Source organism: Protomyctophum parallelum, assembly GCF_964188405.1.
Source record: "Protomyctophum parallelum genome assembly, chromosome: 11".
Taxonomy (NCBI): Eukaryota; Metazoa; Chordata; class Actinopteri; order Myctophiformes; family Myctophidae; genus Protomyctophum; species Protomyctophum parallelum.
Genome location: NC_139707.1, coordinates 11,447,117 through 11,471,663, shown reverse-complemented (window position 1 = coordinate 11,471,663; position 24,547 = coordinate 11,447,117). Strand labels below are relative to the sequence as shown.

Genomic DNA, 24,547 nt, shown 5'->3' with positions numbered 1-24,547 from the left:
AAATACTGTTCCTGGAGAAACAGTGTGGGCTTGAGTAGCTCTAATCTCCGTGATGACATCACAGCTCCCTCTGTCTTCCTATAGAGCGTCGCAGTCCCGCCCCCTTTCATGACGACGCCAGGCCCAGGAAATAATTCCCAATGCATATTCCCCATAGACATTTCAAAAAGTATTTATTTAAAGACCTTTAAAGTGTCGTACGAAGCCAACTCGAGTCGTGACAAATCATGACAATAAACACAATATTTTGGACCAAACAAATAATTACAAAGATGAAAATCAACAAAAAAGGTGTGTAATTATTGATTTGTCACGACAAGAGTTGGCTTTGTCCGCGGCGTAAACGTCTTTAAATAAATACTTTTTGAAAAGGCTATGAGGAAAATGAACGGGAATTATTTTCCAGGTCTCTCGAGAGGGCGGGACTGCGACACTCTATTGGTTGACCCACATGACGTCACAGCTCAGCAGGAAAACCGAGAACCGAGAATAAATATGTACTGTAAAGAAATTGTTTGTGTGTGCGTGTGTGTGTGTGTGTGTGTGTGTGCGTGCACGTCCAGGACAAGGACTTGGAGTTAGACGTCATCCCTGCCAGTCTGACGGACCAACAGGAAGTCAGTCTGACGGACCAACAGGAAGTCAGTCTGACAGACGAACAGGAAGTCAAGCTGCGAGACCCCAACCATGAGGTCAACGAGGAGAAGAGGAAGTCAGCCCGAAAAAAAGAGTGAGTTTTCTTTCTAAAGAAAGAAGGAAAGAAAGAAAGAGTTCTAGTGATGTTCACTTTAGTGAACTGAATCAATGAATACTCGGCCCCATCCCTCTTCAATTGTTTGTATTGTGTTTAGGATCCAAGATGGCCGCAGCACCAGGGGGGGGGGGGGGGGGGGGGCGGAGGTGAGCGGGTGGGGTTGACATATGCCCTTACTGGGCTGCGTTCACACATTCAAGACACCTGTCTTGTGTCTGTGTATAATGGCCGCTCCAATGCATTTCCAATGGAAGCCCATATGGTTTGACCAAACATTTTGTTTGATGGGGGGAGGGGGGCAGAACACATCCATCAAAGTCAGGTGTCAGACACAAGGCAAGTGTCTTTAATGCAGCTCAGTAAGGGTATATGCCGACCCCGCCCCCGACACCTAGGTTGGTACTAGTTGACTAGTTCTTTTCAGTTTTTGTAGGCTTCAAGTTCAGATGGAATGCTACATTATAGTCAACAAATGTACACAGTTTTTAAATGTACGAATGTGTTTTAAACAACTAGTGGAGTAAAAGTCACTAGAAGTGAGAGCCCTATAGGTGACACCCTCCTGAGGAGGAAAGGAATGTGACACAGGGCCACGTCACAGTTTGTTGTTTATTAGAAATACAAAGTTCATGTGACGGAGTAACGCTCAGAAATAAATATTATTTGATCATTTTAATTATTTGATTTGATATAAAGATCTGTAAATGTGTGTGTGTGTACGTGCGTGTGTGCGTGCGCATGTGTGTAGGTTCATCATGGCAGAGTTGCTGCAGACAGAGAAGACCTATGTCAGAGATCTCCACGAATGTCTGGAGGTATTATTATTATTATTATTATTATTATTATTGTTGTTAAGACAAGGTTATATAGTTACTAACACATAGGAGTCAGTGTGATGGTTAAGACAAGGTTATTGTGTGTGTGTGTGTGTGTGTGTGTGTGTGTGTGTGTGTGTGTGTGTGTGTGTGTGTGTGTGTGTGTGTGTGTGTGTGTGTGTGTGTGTGTGTGTGTGTGTGTGTGTGTGTGTGTGTGTGTGTGTGTGTGTGTGTGTGTGTGAACCAGACCTACCTGTGGGAGATGTCCAGTGGAGTGGACGAGACTCCAGCAGGAATCGTCAACAAGGAGAACATCATCTTTGGAAACATCCAGGATATTTATGACTTCCACAGCAAGTGAGACCGCGCACGCACACACACACACACACACACACACACTGCCAGGCCGCTGGTGTTACTAGCTCCCTCTGGTGTTGTGGCTGTAAATGCACTTCTATAGAGCGTTGCAGCCCCGCCCCCTTGCAGAACGAGGAAGAACGAAGAATTTCCAACAATGGTGCATGCAAGTTGTAAGTGTCATAATGCATTTCCAATGGAAGTCACATGGTTTGATACAACATTTTTGTTTGATGGCTGTGTTGTGCCCCCCTCCCCCGCATCAAACAAAAATGTTGTATCAAACCATGTGACTTCCATTGGAAATGCATTGGGGCGGCCATGACACTTACAACTTGCTTACATCTTGCATGCAACATTGTTGTATGCAAGATGTATAGGCAGGGTTGGGAAGTAACGGATTACATGTAATCCGTTACTGTAATCAGAGTAAAAAAAAAACGTAACTGTAACGTCTTAGAGTACATTTTAAAATGTGTAATCTGGATTACAGTAACGGGGGTGTTGTAACGGGGGTTACATGAGGATTACATTCTCCCCTTCCCCTCATTAATTTTACAAACAAGTTATAAATTATTATAACACCAAACGGAATGGATTGGAGTTGAGCGCAGCGCGCACCTCTCTGACTCTGTGTAAAATCCTCACAGTGGAGGTTGCTGCTGCGTCAGGGCGGTGTTGCCAATTTGCGAGAGAAATAAGCAACCAGGTCTATGAAAACAAGCCCAAAAAAGCGACTATAAAAGGCCACACGAGCACTTCAAAGCTATATAATATCGTCCATTAAACAATGTGCATATTTATATATGTTGGCTATTTGAAAATAGACGATCTACAAGCTCACAACCGTTCTACCATTATTTACAAGCAACTTCAGAAAAATAAGCCCAATGTGGCTTATAATAATCAGACCAGGCAACACTGCAGAGACACTAGATAGGAGAGCATATTATGATATATTGGATTGGGGATAAATAATGGGTAGCGCAGTCTTGTCTTTTAGGTCAAATACAATGAGGCTTTTTATTTAAAGAGTAGCCTACGTGGTATAAATATAATTGTATAGGGCTGAGTTCTTTGTAGACTATATAAATGAGTCTTTACTGTCTAGTCAATGTTTTAAGCTCATGCCATGTCTATCTAAATGAGTGTCAGCCAGGAATGGCAAAAATAGTTTTTATTTGCCACTTTGACCACACATGGATGGAGTTGTTGGTTGTCAAGTTGTTGGTTGTCAAAGTTGTTGGTTGGTCAATCAAACAATCAAAATGGTTCTGTAGGTCAAGATGCATTTTTCTTATGATCTGTTATAAGTTGACACAATGACTCTACAGTAATGTAACTGTTCAGAGGTCAAATTCTTAACAATTAAATGACCTTATTTCAGTTGTCCTTCATAGGCTCAACATTCTTGTCTATCAATGGTAAAACTTGTATTATCTAATTAAATTGAGTTTTACTTAAAAGTAATCCAAAAATAACTGAAAGTAACTTGTAGTTACTTTTTAAATGGAGTAATCGGGATTACGTTACTGACTACATTTTTTAGCAAGTAACTTGTAACTGTAGGGGATTCCTTTTTAAAAGTAACCCTCCCAACCCTGTGTATAGGTGTGATTGAGGCCTAAGCCTCATGACAAAGACAACTCGACTGCTGACAAATTCATGACAAACACAATTTTGTGTTACAGTGTCTTCCTGAAGGAGTTGGTGAACTATGAGCAGCTACCAGAGGACGTGGGACACTGCTTCGTCACATGGGTATGGACTACGGAGGTTCCGCCTCCTTCTAATTAATTGACTGTTATTGTTATTAAAACTCATTGGCTGCCAGTGGCATGGTAAACGCGATATTTCCTATTGTCTACTCCTGCCGTTGAGGTGATTGACGTAGGGCTGACCTCGATTAGTCGAATAGTCGACTAATCGATCGGAACGGGTCTCAGTCGACTGACCACCTCTTAGTCGATGTTCATAAAAAAAAATATATATATATATATATTTTTTTTTTTGCCCCAAAACATTGTATATAAAAATACAATATTTACAAAAATATTGTATTATTCCACTAGGTCTGTGGGGGACATAAACACATTTGAACATTCTGACTGTTCAAATCTCCAATGTGCATGTGGAGTGTGTCTGCCTGTGTGGCAATGTGCCACTGCCTGTGACTTGAATCGCACAGTGCGCTGGCCTGATAGACTCCAGAATCTCAATCTCACCTGCTGTGCTACATCTGGCTAATGACAAGCCTCTCAGTTGTTAAAAAAGAAGATTTGAACAGTCAGAATGTTCAAATGTGTTTATGTCCCCCACAGACCTAGTGGAATAATACAATATTTTTGTATATTTTTGTAAATATTGTATTTTTATATACAATTCTTTGGGGCAAAAAATAATAATAATATATATATATATTTTTTTTTTGCTCAGTCGACTATTAGTCGACTAACAGCAAATGTATTCATCTATCAGTTGACTATACAAATCCTTAGTCGGGGACAGCCCTAGATTGACGTGATGTTTTTTTTTATTGATTCAGAATGGTTTCGCTAATAGAGGGTATGCATTTGACATCATCATCATACCCGGAAGTTATGCGGGAACGCCTACTGAGTGGCAAAAAACTACTTTCTGGCCTTGACAGCCCCATACATCCAAACAGAAAAGTCCTATCTGATTGACAGCCCATACATCCAAACAGAAAAGTCCTATTTGATTGACAGCCCATACATCCAAACAGAAAAGTCCTATCTGATTGACAGCCCATACATCCAAACAGAAAAGTCCTCTCTGATTGACAGCCCCATACATCCAAACAGAAAAGTCCTCTCTGATTGACAGCCCATACATCCACACAGAAAGGTCCTCTCTGATTGACAGCCCCATACATCCAATGTTCTTTAGGCTTATAACATATATACTATGTTCTAATAACATTTATGTTGTATGTTCTCAGGCTTAGTTTAGATTAGTTTAGTTTATTTGCAGATGTATACATTGTAAAAACATAATGGTAAAACAAAAGAAAAAAGCAATACCAGTGTTGTTTTTGGCAGCAAATTTCTATTTGAGTTTTAGTCATAGTCTTTGGACTGAAACTTTATTTAGTTTTAGTCATATTTTAGTCAGCTGCAATATTTTAGTGTTAGTTTTAGTCAACTAAGTGTTGCGATTTTAGTGGACTAAATCTACAGTTGATTTTGTCGACTAAAATGTATTTTGGCGGAGCTTGATGACGGCGTAATGGCTGATTTTACACTTGCTGAAAATAGCAGATCTACAAGCTCACAATGCGTCTAACATTTTAGCCTAGTATTTATTTTGTTGACGAAATTGACAGTATATTTATTCTTAGTTTTAGTCATCATGGCTTAGTTTTCATTTAGTTTTGATGTCGTTTTTATCGACGAACATTTTTCGTCAATGAAATCAACACTGCGGGTCGCCACTCACAACACCTTCCTAGAAGCTACCAATTGAGCTTAGCTAGCAGAACTAAGATGTGAATAATATTGGTAATAGTGATAATTACAGTAGGCCTAAAGATAACAAAATAATGATACTGATTCAAAGAATGCTACTACTACTAATAATAATATCAATAATAACATGACTAGGGCGCGTCGCCCAAGCTTGATAACATGCTTGTAACATGTATGTTCTAATCACAAACCATATGTTGTGTGTTCTCAGGCTGACAAGTTCCACATGTATGTGAGCTACTGTAAAAACAAGCCGGACTCCAGTCAACTGATCCTGGAACATGCTGGAACCTTCTTTGATGTGAGAACACCGTATGGTCTTGTAGAGCGATATTGTATATCTCTGCTGTTGGGAGGAAACCACCTAACCTATTACTGCCTATATCAGGGGTGGGAAACTTTGACGATGGCGAGGGCCAATATATTTCCACACTCACTCCAGAGGGCCTCAGCATATTACTGTAGAAAAAAATAGATGATCTACATGCTCAAAACGCGCCACAATGCAACACGATTTGAGCCTGTAGATCAGCTATTTTTGCTATATTTTAATTGAATACCTGAATATTCTTTTGCTATTTTTTAATTGGAATCCTGAAAAGTAACCTTTTTTTATTGAATTTCAAATGCATTTAGTTATAGTTATGTTAACTTTATGAACTGTTAACATAACTACATTGGACACAAAAAGACAATAACATTTGAATACTAGTCATTTGATACTAGTCATGAAGTAATTAAAGCGGGTTTGGAATTGTAACAGCTGAAATCAATACTATATCACTATTCTGATATTAACATGCGGGCCCCATTAAGTGAATGTGGGGGGCCGCATGTGGCCTACCGGGGGCCGCTAGTTGCCCACCCCTGGCCTATATCATAACTCTGACATGTGGCCACTTTAAAGCCTATTTTCGCTCTACACTACTAGGTCTTTCTGTCTTTGTGTTCTGGGTGGGTTGTAGCCAAACTACTCATGGTAATTCCCAACAATCATAACTGCTGTTGTCTGAATTCTATAATGTAAGAACGCGGCCGGGACCTCAAAACGCAAACGCACTGGATGCAGTTTTGCATCCAATGCCGAGAGCTGAGGCCGCTGTAGTCTTGTGTTGTCAGACTGTTGCCTCTCGTAATTTCCAAATGCTTCCGTCATTCAGTCTGGAGCAACGGAAGCTCTGATCATGAGTAAAATATAAAGCGGAAGTGGAGACTCCTCCCCACTTGGGTTTTGTATTTACAGTTATCCTAATATACTGTATGTGACACTTTTTTTTTTTTTTTTTTAAGATATTTTTTTGCGGCTTACGCCTTTTATTGATTTTTGAAGGGACAGACAGTAGGCTGACAGGAAACGGGAGAGAGATGGGGGGATGACATGCAGTAAAGGCCGTGTCGGGTCCGGGAGTCGAACCCGCGGCACACTGCGACTGGATTACCAGTCCGGTGCCCAGACCGTTACGCTACGGCCTGGGCCTGTGACACTTTTTTAATACAGAGACAGTGGTAAGACTTAGCTGTTCAGGAGAGGAGAAAAACTGTTCAAGCCTGTTTTCTCAACTCGCTGTTTTCTGCAAGACATTACTCTGTAAGCCATATCTCTAAAACTGGTGGGTCAAACTGAACATCCAATATGTCAATTTGAAGCTGTGATTCCCTGCTTTCATACGACATGAAAGAAAAACCGAAAATGTATAATTAATAATCCAATGACTGTCTCAACATTCACGGTAGGTCACATATCAATATAAATCCGATAAGCATGTTGTAAATATAGCTTGCTGCTTAGCAAAAAATAATAATTAAATGAAAAGATATTTTAAAATATATTTTTGTGAACTAAAATGCCATCTTCCTTACTGGGATTTTGGGAGATGTAGTTCCAGACTATGTAGCATTCAGGAGGTGTAGTTCCAGATAGCATTCAGGAGGTGTAGTTCCAGACTCTATATAGCATTCAGTTCAGAGATTGTGCAATAGTTAGATAGTGTAATAGATAAGAGATTGTGAAATTGTGAGATTGTTCATTCTGCTGCATTACAGCCAGAATTAGAGATTGCAGTTTTAAGCACTTAGTTTTTACATAGATTACCTGACACTGGACTGTAGCTGTTGTATGGGTTTTTAACGCACAAGGAAGTTCACGTGCCTTTGACTCTGTAACTGGTATTGCTGACAATAAAGCTGAACCTTGAACCTTGAGCAGACACTCGTCAAAATGTCCAAGAAGCAAAGCCTCAGAGCTCTGGTGTCACAGACTACAAAATAATGTCTATCTACGTCCTGGAAGTAGACTGATAGAAATCAAACTAGTGTGCAGGTGCTCCTCTGAGAACTAGCCCAAAAAAAGGTTGTGGTCTTCCCGCTCATATTATCAGGAGTGTTTCAAATGTTCGCCAGCAGATGGTGACATTTCATCATGGCATTCAGTGTTCCCTCTGAAATCTGTGTGTGTGTGTGTGTGTGTGTGTGTGTGTGTGTGTGTGTGTGTGTGTGTGTGTGTGTGTGTGTGTGTGTGTGTGTGTGTGTGTGTGTGTGTGTGTGTGTGTGTGTGTGTGTGTGTGTGTGTGTGTGTGTGTGTGTGTGTGTGTGTGTGTGTGTGTGTGCGCGCAACAGGACATTCAACAGAGACATGGTCTGGCTAACTCCATCTCCTCCTACCTCATCAAACCTGTACAGAGGATCACCAAATACCAGCTACTGCTGAAGGTAATGCACACACACTGAATATCATGTAAATGTTCTGTTATCCAAGACCCACAGGAATCTATGGACAGCTATTTTGGACAGCTATTTTTCGTGGCACATTATGTTTAATCACAACAACGTCACGTTTACTTTACCTCCTCAGTGTTTGGGTCGGGACATGTAGGACTGTATGTGTCTGCTGTCTACGTGCATATGCGCTCTGCGCGATCCAGTCTTTCTGGAGGGAGCGAAATGTAGCGTCTTCTGGATGCATCTAAGCATTAACATTTCAATGGCCGAGGGTCGTTAGAGTCTATTGGGAAACACTGCTCTACTGTACTGTACTGTACTGTACTGTCACTGTACTGGCACACTCTAAATCATCATATATACAGTTAAGATGTGCGTGTGTGTGCGTGTGTTAGGTTGCGCACAGGTGGCTCATACCCAGCCAGCCAGCCAAGCAGGCAGGCAGGCACCCACCCACCCACCCACCCACCCACACACACACCCACCCACCCACCCACCCACACACACACCCACATAGTCACTTAAAGAAGTGGTCGCACCACTTAAAAGCACATTTTTCATTTCACTACGCCTTTAAGTTGTGACAATAAGGCTGTCCTCTCCTCTCCAGGAGTTGTTGTCGTGTTGTGAGGAGGGTAAAGGTGAGATCAAGGATGGTCTGGAGGTCATGCTTGGAGTTCCAAAGAGAGCTAACGATGCCATGCACGTCGCACTGTTGGAAGGTAACACGCACGCACACACACACACTCACATCCTGTGACCTCTCGTCCTTCAGGTTTTGACCTCTGACCTGCCCCCCCCCCCCCCCAGGTTTGGACGTGAACCCTGACCTCCAGGGGGAGCTGCTGCTACAGGACAGCTTCCAGGTGTGGGACCCAAAGTCTCTGATCAGGAAGGGACGCGAGCGACGCCTCTTCCTGTTCGAGATGTCGCTCGTCTTCAGCAAGGAGATCAAAGACTCTGCCGGCAGGACCAAGTACCAGTACAAGACCACCCTGCTGGTGAGAGAGAGACATAGAGAGACAGAGAGAGAGAGACCACCCTGCTGGTGGGTGAGAGACATAGAGAGACAGGGAGAGAGGGAGGGAGATGGGGATAGAGAAAGAGAGAGAGAGAGAGGGGGGGGAAGAGAGAGGGAGAGAGAGAGAGAGAGAGGTGGAAGAGAGGGGGAGAGAGAGAGAGAGAGAGGGGGAAGAGAGGGGGAGAGAGAGAGATGTTTGTTGTTGTCTCTGTGTGCGCAATGTTGACATTTGTTTTGTTGTATGTATGCTTTGGCAATGTAGAACATATTTTATCATGCCAATAAAGCCTTTTGAAATTGAGAGAGAGAGAGAGAGAGAGAGAGTGTTGTAGTGCTGTGGGGTTCAACTCTCACAATATTGTAGTAATAACGGGACATTGTCCCCCTCCCTCTCCAGACGTCAGACCTGGGGGTGACGGAGCACATTGAAGGAGACCCCTGTAAGTTTGCTCTGTGGTCAGGGAGAACCCCCAGCTCGGACAACAAGACGGTACTCAAGGTATAGAGTCTTTATGTTCACTCACACATCCAACAGGAATGATAGGTTTAGAGTATAGGCCTGGGACGCCATTCAAATTATTATTGATATCAAAACCGATCGCATCGCTGCACAGGCTGGGAGCGTCTGTTGCGCAACATTCAATGTTATTTTCCGGTGGGATGTCATCGAAAATGTTCTCCCCCATTTTAGCCGACGAGATCGAAAATCTTAAAACGTTAATAACTCTTGATCTAAATCATTCCATCCAATTTTAAGAAAAGATTATGTGTTAGACGACCCACCGCGGTCCCGTTGCTATAGTCGCGTTAGAATTTATCATACCTCGATCCCGTTGTTGTCGATTGTTTTGGCTACATCAAGCTACTTCAGCCAGTCACTAAATGTCTGTCGCTAAATGTGCTCCGCTGCTATAAATCGCTGGGCGCTATGATTTAATGGATTAAATAACCCCGGGCAATCGTGGTGTTAACAATAAAGATACAATATGACGTAAATGACACATTATGACGTACATTTTGTTTACAAAACAAACATAGAACTAAAGACAAACATTAAACCTGTGTATAACTCCTTCAGTGCCACCTGGTGGTCACCAGTTTAGGCTCTGAGTGCCAATTCTCCCATTATAAAAAAAGAAAGTCTTGTCGGCCTTGGCACCCATTGCAAAGACGTCTACGGTTACGGTTACGGTTACGGTTACGATTACGATTACGGTTTTGGCATTTAAACAGTTTAAAGATGGAGTGCCGTGATTATTTTCCACCTTAAAACATGACCCCCCCCCCCCACACACACTCTCATACACACACACACAGACGCGCACACGCAACTTGCAAGCCCAACTGGTGTGTTGTATCATAAATAAATAAAGAACGAACACATGCATGAATTAAATAATAGCTGTAGGCCTACCCTAAACTGTTTCCATCTCGCCTCGCTTGTCTGGCTGTCATGTCCACACACGCAGTGACGCGCATGCACATACTTGCAAGCAACTGTCACTGTGTGTTGTTAGTTGTATACAATTAATACAAAAGTCTTTATTAATTTAATATACAACAAGATTAGTGAACGAAAACCTGAACCTGTGAATCTGTGAAGCATTGATTAAATAACATCCAACGTCATTGGAATGAGTTTGGACGCGCACAGCCCGTGACAAATGCTGTTTTGCAAATAGCTGCATCTCCTCCTCCTGTTCTTTCTGTCTCTGTCACTGTCGTGACCATGCACGTTTAGTGACAGTCTATACTGTATATTAGATTGCCTCCCTGCCTAAACCTTATGTGCTACTGGTGGTAGGCTACTGGTGGTGGGCTGGCTGGGTAAGCCTACCTAATAGATGCGGATGCGGTCCCCATTTGCGCTGGCTCTGCAGTCACATTTATTGGCATTGGAGCGCGTCGGGTTTATCCCGAGAAACGCGAGAAAGACATGGCTGTAGATCCCGGTATGTGCCCTATATGCAAAACACTGTTTAAATGGCTTAAGCACATTATTGTTTATAATTGCGCAATTTTAATTGCTTGCCCACTTGGAAATATCCTACCAATTTCATATTACATTCCTTTAAAGGTATATTCAGTGATTTCACTCAAAAAACTAGGTTTCGTTTTTGGCTGTGGGACCCAGCCTTTCGTCCAATCAGGATAGAGAGTCAAAAACGAAACCTAAGGTTTTTTGACCCCCAGGGGTTAACTGGGGACAGGGAGGAACTCCTTATATGGCCAGCACACTCTATAGTAGGGAGGATTATCACAACAAAACAAAAAAATAAGTGATATTTGAATTAAGTGAAATCACTGAATATACCTTTAAAACACTAGAAGGTCTGAGAGGTCATTTTGACCGTTTTTTTGATATTTTGAAGTTAATTATCTTTGCCCAGGAATGTTTCAGAAGGTTCCTCTTCCATGACCATCATCAACCATCACCATTCTATCATCTCAGAAAATGTTGACATCTGAAACATTTTCTAAATATGAATTTAAGCACTTGCTACTTTTTCCCTTTTTTCTTCAGACCTTCTAGTGCTAAACATACATTTCACATGTATTATTAGTTTTATACATTTTAGGAGTGAAAACATATGTTTAGATGCCTGTGACAGCATGTCAGCAGTTCAGACAATGCTGCTCCGCTTGTGTACGACAGACAAATAGGTGAGGACAAAGCCTACGACAGCTCCCGACCTGACGTTCAAGGTTTTGCGGAAATGGTAAATGGTAAATTTGCGGTAATTCCGGCTTGCACCCATATTCTGGTGTACACCGAGTTGATAAATGAGGGCCAAAGTGAATACACCATTGCACATAAAAATGACTCCAGGGTGTCTAATGAAGTACTGTCACCTCATAGACACATGAAAAACTGGAAAAATACAAAAATTGTGGCACTCCATCTTTAAAAATACAAAATACCCCTCCCCCGCCCTGTAGTAATTCTCAGCCCCGCCCCCTGTTTACGGTTTGTGACGGTTGCCATATATGGTCATAATAATGTTTGTGATGGTTGCCATGGTGCCCAGGCTTCCAGCATGGAGGCCAAACAGGAGTGGATCAAGAGCGTCAGGGAGGTGATACAGGAGAGGATGACTCACATGAAGGGGGCGCTAAAGGAGCCTCTACACCTGCCCAAAACGCTGTCCAAACCCAGGAGCATGAGGAGGTACGCACACACACACACACACACACACACACACACACACACACACACACACACACACACACACACACTTTCTCTGTTATCATTGTCAGTCATGATTTTGTGAATGAACACATTGGTAAACACACCTATAATATTTTAGTCCTTGTATGTTTCTCCTTTATGTGGACATAATTACATGGTTAAAATGTGTGTGTGTGTGTGTGCGTGTGCGTGTGCGTGTGTGTGTGTGTGTGTGTGTGTGTGCGTGTTTCAGGGATGGCGGTGAGGACGAGGACAGCCAGACAGACACCGTGTCCATCGCCTCGCGGACGTCTCAAAACACTATGGACAGCGACAAGGTACGACTGTTAGCTTCATGCTAACACCACACAGAACACTATGGACAGCGACACGGTACGACTGTTAGCTTCATGCTAACACCACACAGAACACTATGGACAGCGACAAGGTACGACTGTTAGCTTCATGCTAACACCACACAGAACACTATGGACAGCGACGAGGTACGACTGTTAGCTTCATGATAACACCACACAGAACACTATGGACAGCGACGAGGTACGACTGTTAGCTTCATGCTAACACCACACAGAACACTATTCTAAAATTTGTCTTGGGCTTTCACCCCAGCTACAGCCACACATAAAACATCAATGACAACAAAAAATACATTACAGAGGAAGACACAACATTACACAATTGCACACATGATGTGGATAATCTAGCCTCACACAGTTACTGCTGTTTCAGAGCCTCGTTCAACATCTTAGTTGATGCTGGTACAAACGATTTTTTAAATCTGATGTACTTCCACTTTGATTCTTTGTATCTTCTCCCAGAGGTGTGCGTGCTCGCGCGCGCAATAGCAGTTAATCATTAAAACTTTAAGAACTTGTTTTTGTAAAGTAGCGGCTAGCCTACATACATACTGTCAATGTACGGACATGACCTCTGATGACCTCTGATGACCTCTGCCATTTAGGCCTGAGGGCGTCACCCATTCAGGCCTAAGGCCGATTCTAAAAACGCCTCTAAATCCTGACCTAAGGTTTCTGAAAAACTTAAAATATTGATATAGCAGAATATTTTTTTTTACATTTTTGAATACTGTACATACTGTACAGAACCCAAATATGGGTGCCCGGCCTGAGGGGGTAAGATACAAATAGGGGTTCCCGCCCAGAATGGGTTAACGGAACAGTTTTCTGTAAAACGTGTCTTGTCGTTTCAACATCGTGTTGAGTTCAATCTGACAGCAATTGCTCTAGTTTTAGTCATAGTAATAGTAGTTTGAAATGTTTTGGTTGACAAAATATGACACACACACAGACACACACACACACACACACACACACACACACGCACACACGCACACACACACCATGTCCCATGCATAGTGACAGGCTCACATTAAATGGCTCAAATGTAATCTCTCTCTCGCTCTCTCTCTGTGTGTGTGTGTGTGTGTGTGTGTGTGTGTGTGTGTGTGTGTGTGCGTGTGCGTGCTGTAATAACAGTTCAGCCTCGGCCAAGTCAGTTGTTCCACTACGTGTGTGCGCGTAGATTGTGTGTGTGTTGTGGTGAGTGGTTTGGTATACCATAATTCTGTCTGTCTGTGTCTCAAAATAGACTGTGATGGAACATGACTGGCCCAGTTGTTTTGCTTTTATATGGTTTCACACCAGCTAAAGTGACAGTGGGTGTGTGGGTGCATTTGTGTGTGTGTGTGTGTGTGTGTGTGTGTGGGTGAGTGCATTTGCGTGTGTGGGTGTGTGCGCGCATGTGAGTATGGTGTCCACTTCCTTGTTTGTACACACGTCATTAAGAAGCCATCACAGCGTCACTGCTCTGTGACGTGTGTGTGCGCATCTGTGACGTGTGTGTGGTTTCGTGTCATTTCAGTGTTTTTTGTAACTTAACTAAAAGTCAGTTTATGTATAAAATACCACAATGTAGAGTGGTAGTATTATCATAGTGGTAGTATTAGTGCGGTATTCAATGTTTTTCTCGAGTGTAAGGGCCTCTGTCTAATGTATAATCCTCACCCCTACCTGCATCTTTCAATTATATTTTTCTTTAGTGGAAATGTAACGCCACAACCGCCATAGAATTACTGAACATGTTCCCCAGAAACAGACTGTATAAATGTCTGTCCAAGGTCCAAGGTTAGCTTTATTGTCCCTTGCGGGAAATTGGTTTGCAGCCACGTAATAGTAAAACAATACACACAACAAACAACAGTCAAAACACTTAAATATAGAAGACCTAAGAATAGGGCACTAGAGACAGATAATTCATGACATTCAATAGTAGCAAAGTCAGTCAAAAAGTGCAATCTGTGCAGAGGCAAGAATAAAGTGCTATCTGCTGTTGATCAGCAGCTGAATAGCAGCCGGGACAAAGGATAGTTTGAAGCAGTTAGTCTTTGTAGTGGACACCCTCAGCCGACGACCTGAGGGCAACAGTTCAGAATCAGACCGAAGTGGCTGATCCGAGACCTCCAGGAGGGAGGAGTCTCTCTTAAATCTGCCTCTTGAACAGGTCTATGAGTTGGGCTTGGGTTCTCCCAGAAATCTTACTGGCCACTTTGACATGGTTGCTGAGCCTGTTCTTGTAAGCCAGGGTCAGATCCCCGTACCAGGCAACCATACAAAACATGAGAACAGATTAAATTAAACTTCTATAGAAAAGAGTCATCATTACAGACGAGACATTAAAAGAACGCATTTCCCTCAGAAAAAAAAGACGCTGCTGGACTATTTTTTTTAATGTAGAGGCAACATGAGAGAGAATCAAGGCAGAGTTTGTTGTCAAGAACGAGTATTTATAGCGTTCTACAACTTCAATTTCGTAAACGATACAGAGACTCCTCCCCGACAATATCACAGAGACAGTTTGTTTATTTTTTTGACCACATTGCTTATATGAGACAATTCTAAGATGAGCCAACGCTATTCTCCATAGAGAAATGACTTATTATATGAGACGATTCTAAGATGAGCCAATGTTATTCTCCACAGAGAAATGACTTCCGTGACCCAGGGGATGAGCGAGTGACGTCAGGACTTCTGTTCTCTCTAGAGGACTTATATTAGCCAGGGATCATTTGAATCACTTAAAGAAATTGTATGTAAAAAGGCACGTTTACAAATGTGCCTATGACCCAAACCGTTGTTTTAGGCCCAAACCACACCAGCTGCAACTACTCAACTCCTTGAAACACAAACCACACCAATGCAACTACTCAACTCCTTGAAACAACACAAACCACACCAATGCAACTACTCAACTCCTTGAAACAACACAAACCACACCAATGCAACTACTCAACTCCTTGAAACAACACAAACCACACCAATGCAACTACTCAACTCCTTGCAACAACACAAACCACACCAATGCAACTACTCAACTCCTTGCAACAACACAAAAAACACCAATGCAACTACTCAACTCCTTGAAACAACACAAACCACACCAATGCAACTACTCAACTCCTTGCAACAACACAAACCACACCAATGCAACTACTCAACTCCTTGAAACAACACAAACCACACCAATGCAACTACTCTCAACTCCTTGCAACAAGACAAACCACAAGACAAACCACCTCCTTGCAACTGCCATTGGGAATAATGGTTGCAAGAAGTTGCACGGCGACCCTCTGGTGTGGTTAGGGCTTAAGAAAGAGCGTTCTATAGGTCCCGCAACAAAAGTGTGTGTGTGTGTGTGTGTGTGTGTGTGTGTGTGTGAGTGTGAGTGAATGAATCAGCTCATTCACAACGAAATGCTACTACAACCATCTGTTGGTCATATGACTCTCTCTCTATCTCTCTCTCTCTCTCTCTCTCTCTCTCTCTCTCTCTCACGATAGAAATAAACAAGGGCTTCTGAAAGTGATTTAGAATGTCACTGACTGCCATTGAGTGAGAGGAAAATAAATATGTGCACGCACATGGACACGGACATGGACACACAGTGACATGCCCTTTCCAAACAGACACAAAGCTGTGTGTGTGTGTGTGTGTGTGTGTGTGTGTGTGTGTGTGTGTGTGTGTGTGTGTGTGTGTGTGTGTGTGTGTGTGTGTGTGTGTGTGTGTGTGTGTGTGTGTGTGTGTGTGTGTGTGAGGTAGTAAGTGAACTAGAGAGAGAGAAGGCGTGTCTCAGTCTGTGGCGAAGACAGGAAGGGAGGAGAGAGGGAGAGAGAGAGAGAGAGAGAGACGATATTGACACAAACATTGACAGAGAGTCTGAGACAGACAGACAGACAGACAGACAGACAGACAGACAGATGCCCAAGTGGATGAATTTTAAACTTTCCAAGGAGAGCAGCCGAGTGAGTAAACACTGTTACACTGATTTAATGTTACCTTAAAGAAAAAAGCTTTGTTTTTCCATGGCCCTTTCAGAGCATAATCTGTGGTCGTCATATAATATGGGCTATAACCTAACAATAGATGCCAAAAACAGTGGGAACATTTCCATTCGTGGCGTATTTTTCTTTTACGTCCAAAGTCCATAAGGAGCCACTTTTATAGTGACTTCCTTTGAAGGAAAACTACGCTGCGTGATTTACGTAATGACGCAAAATAATCCGTATTTCATTCACCTGTTTTATTCCCATCGCTGCATGCGCGTTCCTCCAAAGTTCAAACACAGCTGGTTTTGATTACAGAACTAGTCTCATTTAAGATGACATATCCGGACAGTGTCAACTCGTTTTAAACGTAGTCCGCGCGCTAAAAATGTGTGTGAAAATCATTATAGGTTGTAAATATGTCACGTAGTAGCAAACATGCTTGGTTTTAATAGATTGTATAGTTATCTTCCATCACCATGTCATCTGTGTTGTGTTGGATTCAGAGTTCAAGTGTGCATGATTAATGGTTAGAGAGTGTGTGTGTGTGTGTGTGTGTGTGTGTGTGTGTGTGTGTGTGTGTGTGTGTGTGTGTGTGTGTGTGTGTGTGTGTGTGTGTGTGTGTGTGTGTGTGTGTGTGTGTGTGTGTGTGGTGTTTGATTAATGGTTAAACAGAGGGTGTGTGTGTGTGTGTTCGATTAATGGTTAAACAGGGTGTGTGCACAAACAGAGAGAGAGCAAGCGTGTGATATAGGGAGAACCATAGACATAGAAAGGTAGACGCCTCCTTCGGCTCTATGGGGCGTCTGTATCTCCATAGACACTGAAAGGTAGACGCCTCCTTCGGCTCTGGGGCGTCTGTATCTCCATAGACACTGAAAGGTAGACGCCTCCTTCAGCTCTGGGGCGTCTGTATCTCCATAGACATAGAAAGGTAGACGCCTCCTTCGGCTCTGGGGCGTCTGTATCTCCATAGACATAGAAAGGTAGACGCCTCCTTCAGCTCTGGGGCGTCTGTATCTCCATAGACACTGAAAGGTAGACGCCTCCTTCGGCTCTGGGGCGTCTGTATCTCCATAGACATAGAAAGGTAGACGCCTCCTTCAGCTCTGGGGCGTCTGTATCTCCACAGACATAGAAAGGTAGACGCCTTCTTCGGCTCTGGGACGTCTGTATCTCCACAGACATAGAAAGGTAGATGCCTCCTTCGGCTCTGGGGCGTCTGTAGCTCCACAGACACTGAAAGGTAAACGCCTCCTTCGGCTCTGGGGCGTCTGTATCTCCACAGACATAGAAAGGTAAACGCCTCCTTCGGCTCTGGGGCGTCTGTATCTCCACAGACATAGAAAGGTAAACGCCTCCTTCGGCTCTGGGGCGTCTGTAGCTCCACAGACATATAGAAAGGTAGACGCCTCCTTCGGCTCTGGGGCGTCTGTATCTCTTGGCCATTTGACCACAAGCTCACATTGCGTTGCATCGCAACACATTGTGAGCTTGTAGTTCGGCTTTGTTTAAGAGATTTGGTGTAGATTGAAAAAGAACAGCTCATGTAACTAAAGTGAATACCGGTACAGGTGTTCAATATACCTTGTATTCAATGGTGCAGGGCACTGTCTCTCTCGCCCAGCTCTTTGGAGGTGGTAAATTATCTCTCTCTCTCTGTGCCTCTCTATGTCTCTCGCCCAGCTCTCTGGAGGTTGTGAGCTAACGCTCTCTCTGTGTCTCTCTATGTCTCTCTCCCAGCTCTCTGGAGGTTGTGAGCTAACGGTGGTTCTTCAGGACTTCACAGCAGGGGGCGCCACTGAGATGTCCATCATTACAGGTGAGCGGATGTAGGCTGGGTGCTGGGCTAAAGAAACGTTAGTAGATAGTGGATGGAGCCTGCACACCACAGGTACAAGAAAGACTCTTCTCTGACATCATTACAGGTGAGACCATAGAGCGTCCCTTCAGGTGTAGCCCCCACCCTCACATTATGTGAAGGTTGGGGCAGCATAACAGTGTGTCTATGGGGCATGTGCTTTTTAAATAACCATAACTTACTCCATTTTCAACCGATTTTCAAACGGTTTGGTTTGTTATAAACGTCAGAGACGTCCGCATACTTATATATGACGTTCCTATAAAAATATATATTAAGCAGATAAGCATCCTGAATCATAGCCACATTGACAATGTTTGTATTAAACCAACGTATTACGTTTGTAAATCCGTAAATTAAGATTTGATCGAGTTTTTTTTTTTTTACACTGTTTTAGTTTGAGCTGCCATTGAACATACTGTACTGTAGCCCCTCAGAAAGATGGCCGCCAGGTGAACTACGTCAGAGACTCCGCCTTGAGCCATCTAGCATTTATATATGTCAATGGTTGCGGGTTTAATGTTGCGTGCCATGTGTCCTCCAGACCACACGGTGGAGCTGTTGCATAGCGTTTATTAGCGTTGCTATGCCATGTGTCCTCCAGACCACACGGTGGAGCTGTTGCATAGCGTTTATTAGCGTTGCTATGCCATGTGTCCTCCAGACCACACGGTGGAGCTGTTGCATAGCGTTTATTAGCGTTGCTATGCCATGTGTCCTCCAGACCACACGGTGGAGCTGTTGCATAGCGTTTATTAGCGTTGCTATGCCATGTGTCCTCCAGACCACACGGTGGAGCTGTTGCATAGCGTTTATTAGTGTTGCTATGCCATGTGTCCTCCAGACCACACGGTGGAGCTGTTGCATAGCGTTTATTAGCGTTGCTATGCCATGTGTCCTCCAGACCACACGGTGGAGCTGTTGCATAGTGTTTATTAGCGTTGCTATGCCATGTGTCCTCCAGACCACACGGTGGAGCTGTTGCATAGCGTTTATTAGCGTTGCTATGCCATGTGTCCTCCAGACCACACGGTGGAGCTGTTGCATAGCGTTTATTAGCGTTGCTATGCCATGTGTCCTCCAGGGCAGACGGTGGAGCTGTTGGAGCGCTGTCCCGCCGAGCGTCCAGGGTGGTGTCTGGTGCGCAGCACGGAGCGCAGCCCCCCCACCGAGGGGATGGTTCCCACGGCAACGCTCTGCCTGTCTCACTCCCGCTCCAGCGTCGACATGGACTCCTACTACGCCTCCAGAGGTAGGAGAGGAGAGACAGACGGGCGCCTGTCTGTCTGTCTGTGTCTGTGTCTGTCTCTGTCTCTGTCTCTGTCTGTCTGTCTGTCTGTGTCTGTCTCTGTCTCTCACTTTCTCTCTCTCTGTCTCTCTCTCTCGGACTAGAAAGCTCAACCCACCCCTATATAGAAGACATAATTGCATAATGGGTTAGTTGGAGCCATTCTGATGTTTGGCCTGCTGGGGGGTGCTGTTGGCCCCGTTAACTCACCATGCCTGTTGTGCTGTTCTTGTGCTTTGATTAGATTTTTATTGAGCACAGCATAAAAAACAATACAAATGATTAGATTACAAAAGAGAACACTTGGTCCAAAGGGCTTATATGAGGCCTCTACCTACAGTATGAGTGACATTATAAAAACATTTAAAACATATCTCTCTCTCTCTCTCTCTCTCTCTCTCTCTCTCTCTCTCTCTCTCTCTCTCTCTCTCTCTCTCTCTCTCTCTCTCTCTCTCTCTCTAATATGTTGACATTCTTGTAGTCTTATCAAGAATGACCAAACCTCAAACATTGTGTTTCCCCTTGTCATAACATCTGGCACACACGTGTGTGTGTGTGTGTGCGCACACAGCCACACACACACGCACACATACACACATAAACACACACACAGACACACACAAACACACACACACACAACAATACCGGAAATAAATGGGCGGAGCTTGTAGATCAGCTGTTTATGTTTATATTTCCTGAAAAGTAACTGTTTTGGACATACAAGGATGATTGATTGATCAAATACTTTATGAACAAGTTCCAAACAGTACAATAAAATTACTATTACTCAAGCAATGCTAAAAGGATGTCGCAAGGAAAGTGTGTGTGTGTGTGTGTGTGTGTGTGTGTGTGTGTGTGTGTGTGTGTGTGTGTGTGTGTGTGTGTGTGTGTGTGTGTGTGTGTGTGTGTGTGTGTGTGTGTGTGTGTGTGTGTGTGTGTGTGTGTGTGTGTGTGTGTGCAGATGGCCAGTTTGCACACACACCAAACTGGTGTGTGTGCAAAGTGTGCAGATGGCCAGTTTTGCATGTCTGATGACAGGTGATATCAAACTGTGACTAGGCAAATATCCAGGCACATGCACACACACACACAGAGGGTTTGGATCGTCCATTAATGTCCAAGAAGATTCAGGTCAGAACAGGAAGTAGGTTCTCGCCTATATAGAACAGTTGGTTCTCAAACTTTTTTTTTCATGTCAAGGACGCGCACGCACACACACACACACACACTCAGACATTATAAAACAACAGGTCAAATGACTTGGTAGAGTGGCCAGGAGAACGGCCCAGTTGGATCCCTGCTGTGGGCTCCCTCAGAGTTAGTGTCGAAATGTGTCCTCGAGCAAGACTCGAGCAAGATCTACGTAAAGCGCTTTGGATCAAAGCTCAATATAAAAGCACAATTTTAGACCTAGCGTGACTTATTGCTTTTACAAAAAGCCAAATAATTCAAATGAGTGGAAGTAAAACATTTGCCTCCGAGATGTAGCAGAGTAGAAGTATTGTGCTACTATATAGAAGTACTGAAAATTGGAAATACTCTTGACTGTGTGTGTGTGTGTGTGTGTGTGTGTGTGTGTGTGTGTGTGTGTGTGTGTGTGTGTGTGTGTGTGTGTGTGTGTGTGTGTGTGTGTGTGTGTGTGTGTGTGTGTGTGTGTGTGTGTGTGTGTGTGTGTGTGTGTGTGTGTGTGGGGTGGGGTGTGGGGGGGGGGGATGTGTGCGTGTGAGATCTTGTGACTTGGTAAAGTAGGTCTCCTCAGTTAGTCTGCAGGGCAGAGAGAGAGAGAGAGAGAGAGAGAGAAACCAAAACACACTTTTTTAACGTTAAAAAATATACAATAATAATCAAACATTTAAAGTTTCATTTCAAACAATTTAAACAATAATCAAATAAATGATGATTAGTACCTGTGTCCGTCGGGAACAATGACCCCACCCTGTTCTGGGATATGCTTGCTACTTTTGCTACATTTTGATATGAGTACTGAATTTGATATGAATACGTGTTTACACTGCAGTATTAATCAAATCTATGCCATGATGAGGCTATTAAACCCTCCTTTGGCACTTGCATTAATTTGTAATGACGGCTATGGCTGTTTTGAGCCCAAGGAGTGTTTTTTTTTTGTACTAGACTAAAGCTTGTAATGGATTCAGCATCATGAAAACCCCCTAGTTTGACACGCCACATGCTAATTAAAGCATGATGACATTTAGATTTTTGTTTTATTTTCTATACTGTAGGTTGTTGGTCACATATTATGCCAATTATGGTGATGGATGGTATGGATGGATGGATGGATGGAGTGCCATGGTGCATGATGTGGCAGAGCTTGTTAGAAAGTGGGACACTGCAGCTGTTACCTGTATGTTGACTTTATCTGGGCTAGGTGTGTGTGTGTGTGTGTGTGTGTGTGTGTGTGTGTGTGTGTGTGTGTGTGTGTGTGTGTGTGTGTGTGTGTGTGTGTGTGTGTGTGTGTGTGTGTGTGTGTGTGTGTGTGTGTGTGTGTGTGTGTGTGTGTGTGTGTGTGTGTGCGAGTGTGCGTGTGCGAGTGTGCGTGCGCTGTCTCACCTGCTGCAGTGCATGGAGAGATACATCTCGCATGCGTGCGTGGCTGCGTGCACACACTCCCATACCCTCCTACCTACCTAGATAAGTCTCACTGTGCGTGTGTGTAGGTGTGTGTGCCACGGAAATGATTTGATTGGCCTAGCACAGATTGTAATGCATAATGAAGTAGGATGATAACAGAGCCCCTCACTTCACACAAATGTGATTTTCATTACATTGTGCTGCACAATGCACAGTTGTGACATTGTGACATCAAAGTCAATCAAACTTGTCTTTATTGTAGAAAAACATATGTTTTGTGAATGAATTGTAAGAAAATAATACAATAATTCCTGCTGTGCAGCGTCAATACCTTTCATTGCCATTGTGTTATGGTTTACTTGTAATGATTGATTAGGCCAAGGTGGCAAAGAGCATCCCGAGGTACATTTTTGACACATAACAACAAAGCCACAGAAAAACACAGAACTCTCAAACGGAATTAAAAGCTGAGGTGTATACAGGTGGGTCTTAAGACGAGATTTAAAAGTCTCGATGGTGGGGGCCAGTTTCACATGGGAAGGAAGGTTTTCAACAGGTGGTCCGTGGACCACTGGTGGTCCGTGAAGGTATTGCATGTGGTCCCTGACCATGCATTTAGTAATGTAGGAAAGTGAAGATTTGTATTTTAATTTATTGTATTGACCACAAGTTGAGAAACAATGCAGTAAATGACGTGGTGACATATGATGACGCTCGATCGATGTTGTAAGTTACTGGGAAGTCGGACGTCCATGAACTTCCACAGAAAAGGGAGGTAGAATCTCAAGGGAAACTGTACCGGTTTGCCTGGTTGAGTCACCATTATAAGGAAATGTGCCCATAATGAATTGCATGCGTCTGCTCGCTCATGCATACAGTAAGTTACAATGAACAGCAACATGATTTTAATAATGGAAGGTTAATTTCCCCCCACACCACGTCCATATCCCCCCTCCCAACACAACAGTGGTCCCCAGGTTGATTCTCAGTCAGGGTAGTGGTCCCTGGTTCATAATCAGTTGAAAACCCCTGCTCTAACGCCTTTATTTTGAAAGATGTTTGCGGCACGCACGCGCGCACACACACACACACGCGCGCGAGCGCAATTGCGCACACATGTGGGGCACTACAGCAGTGATAAGTGTTATTCCCAATGGCAGTTGCAAGGAGTTGTATCTGTGTGGTTTGTTTTGTTGCAAGGAGTTGCGAGTATATACATTAGTTGCAAGGAGTTGCAGCTGGTGTGGTTTGTTTTGTTGCAAGGAGTTGTGAGTATACGTTGTAGCTGGTGTGGTTTGGGCCTTAGAGCAGAGAGAGAGAGAGAGAGAGAGATGTAAATATGTCTGACCATGTGATAATTTCTGGTTTCATAATCTCTGGTTTCATCAACACAAGTTACAACAACAGTGTCAAGTCAGGACAGATTGGCTGTGTGTATGTATGTGTGCATGTGTGTATGTGTGCATGTGTGTGTGCGCGCACGTTGAAAGGTGTATGAGTGTAACATGAAGCAGAGCCATATATGCTTTCCAGGACAGGTGAAAGTAGTCAGTAACGTATCCAGATCCAACATGTAATGGAGTATATTACAGTATCCAGATCCAACATGTAATGGAGTATAGTACAGTATCCAGATCCAACATGTAATGGAGTATAGTACAGTATCCAGATCCAACATGTAATGGAGTATAGTATGGTATCCCGTTTGGTTTCCTAACTATCATTTAGCTGGGGACCCCCTGGAACTCCCTCAAGGACCCCTGGGAACCCCGGACCCCACGTTGGGAACCACTGCTGTAGGAGTGTCACTCAGTGTTTTTTTTGTCAACTAAAACTAAGACGAAAGAAGTCTGTCGACTACCAATTTTTCACTGACGAAATCAAAATAGAAACTAAATGAAAACTAAGCTACGATGCCAAAAACTAAGACTAAACATAATTGACAATTTCCTCAACAAATACAAACTAGACTAAATTAATGTGACTATAAAGCTAAATGAAAACTATTCAAGAGACTATAATATGACAAAATGTCAAAATCAACACTGGTTCCACCAGCCAGCCTCAGGGTCAAAGTGTGTGTTTTTCAACCGTGTGCCAAAGTAACTCTGAAAGTGAAGTGAA

The 24,547-nt window shown here is 43.4% G+C and overlaps 1 protein-coding gene across 1 annotated transcript in view; it reads left to right on the top strand.

The window, feature by feature from the left end:
* The window catches only part of LOC310866758 (kalirin-like), a 74,113-nt gene that overhangs the window by 20,661 nt on the left and 28,905 nt on the right, over positions 1-24,547 (top strand). Inside the window, 13 exon segments of the mRNA XM_083776482.1 lie at positions 564-730; positions 1,503-1,569; positions 1,817-1,926; positions 3,618-3,687; positions 5,626-5,715; positions 8,031-8,123; positions 8,743-8,854; positions 8,943-9,133; positions 9,551-9,652; positions 12,183-12,322; positions 12,576-12,660; positions 18,426-18,504; positions 19,628-19,795. Coding sequence (XP_083632608.1) covers positions 564-730; positions 1,503-1,569; positions 1,817-1,926; positions 3,618-3,687; positions 5,626-5,715; positions 8,031-8,123; positions 8,743-8,854; positions 8,943-9,133; positions 9,551-9,652; positions 12,183-12,322; positions 12,576-12,660; positions 18,426-18,504; positions 19,628-19,795 — 1,474 coding nt within the window.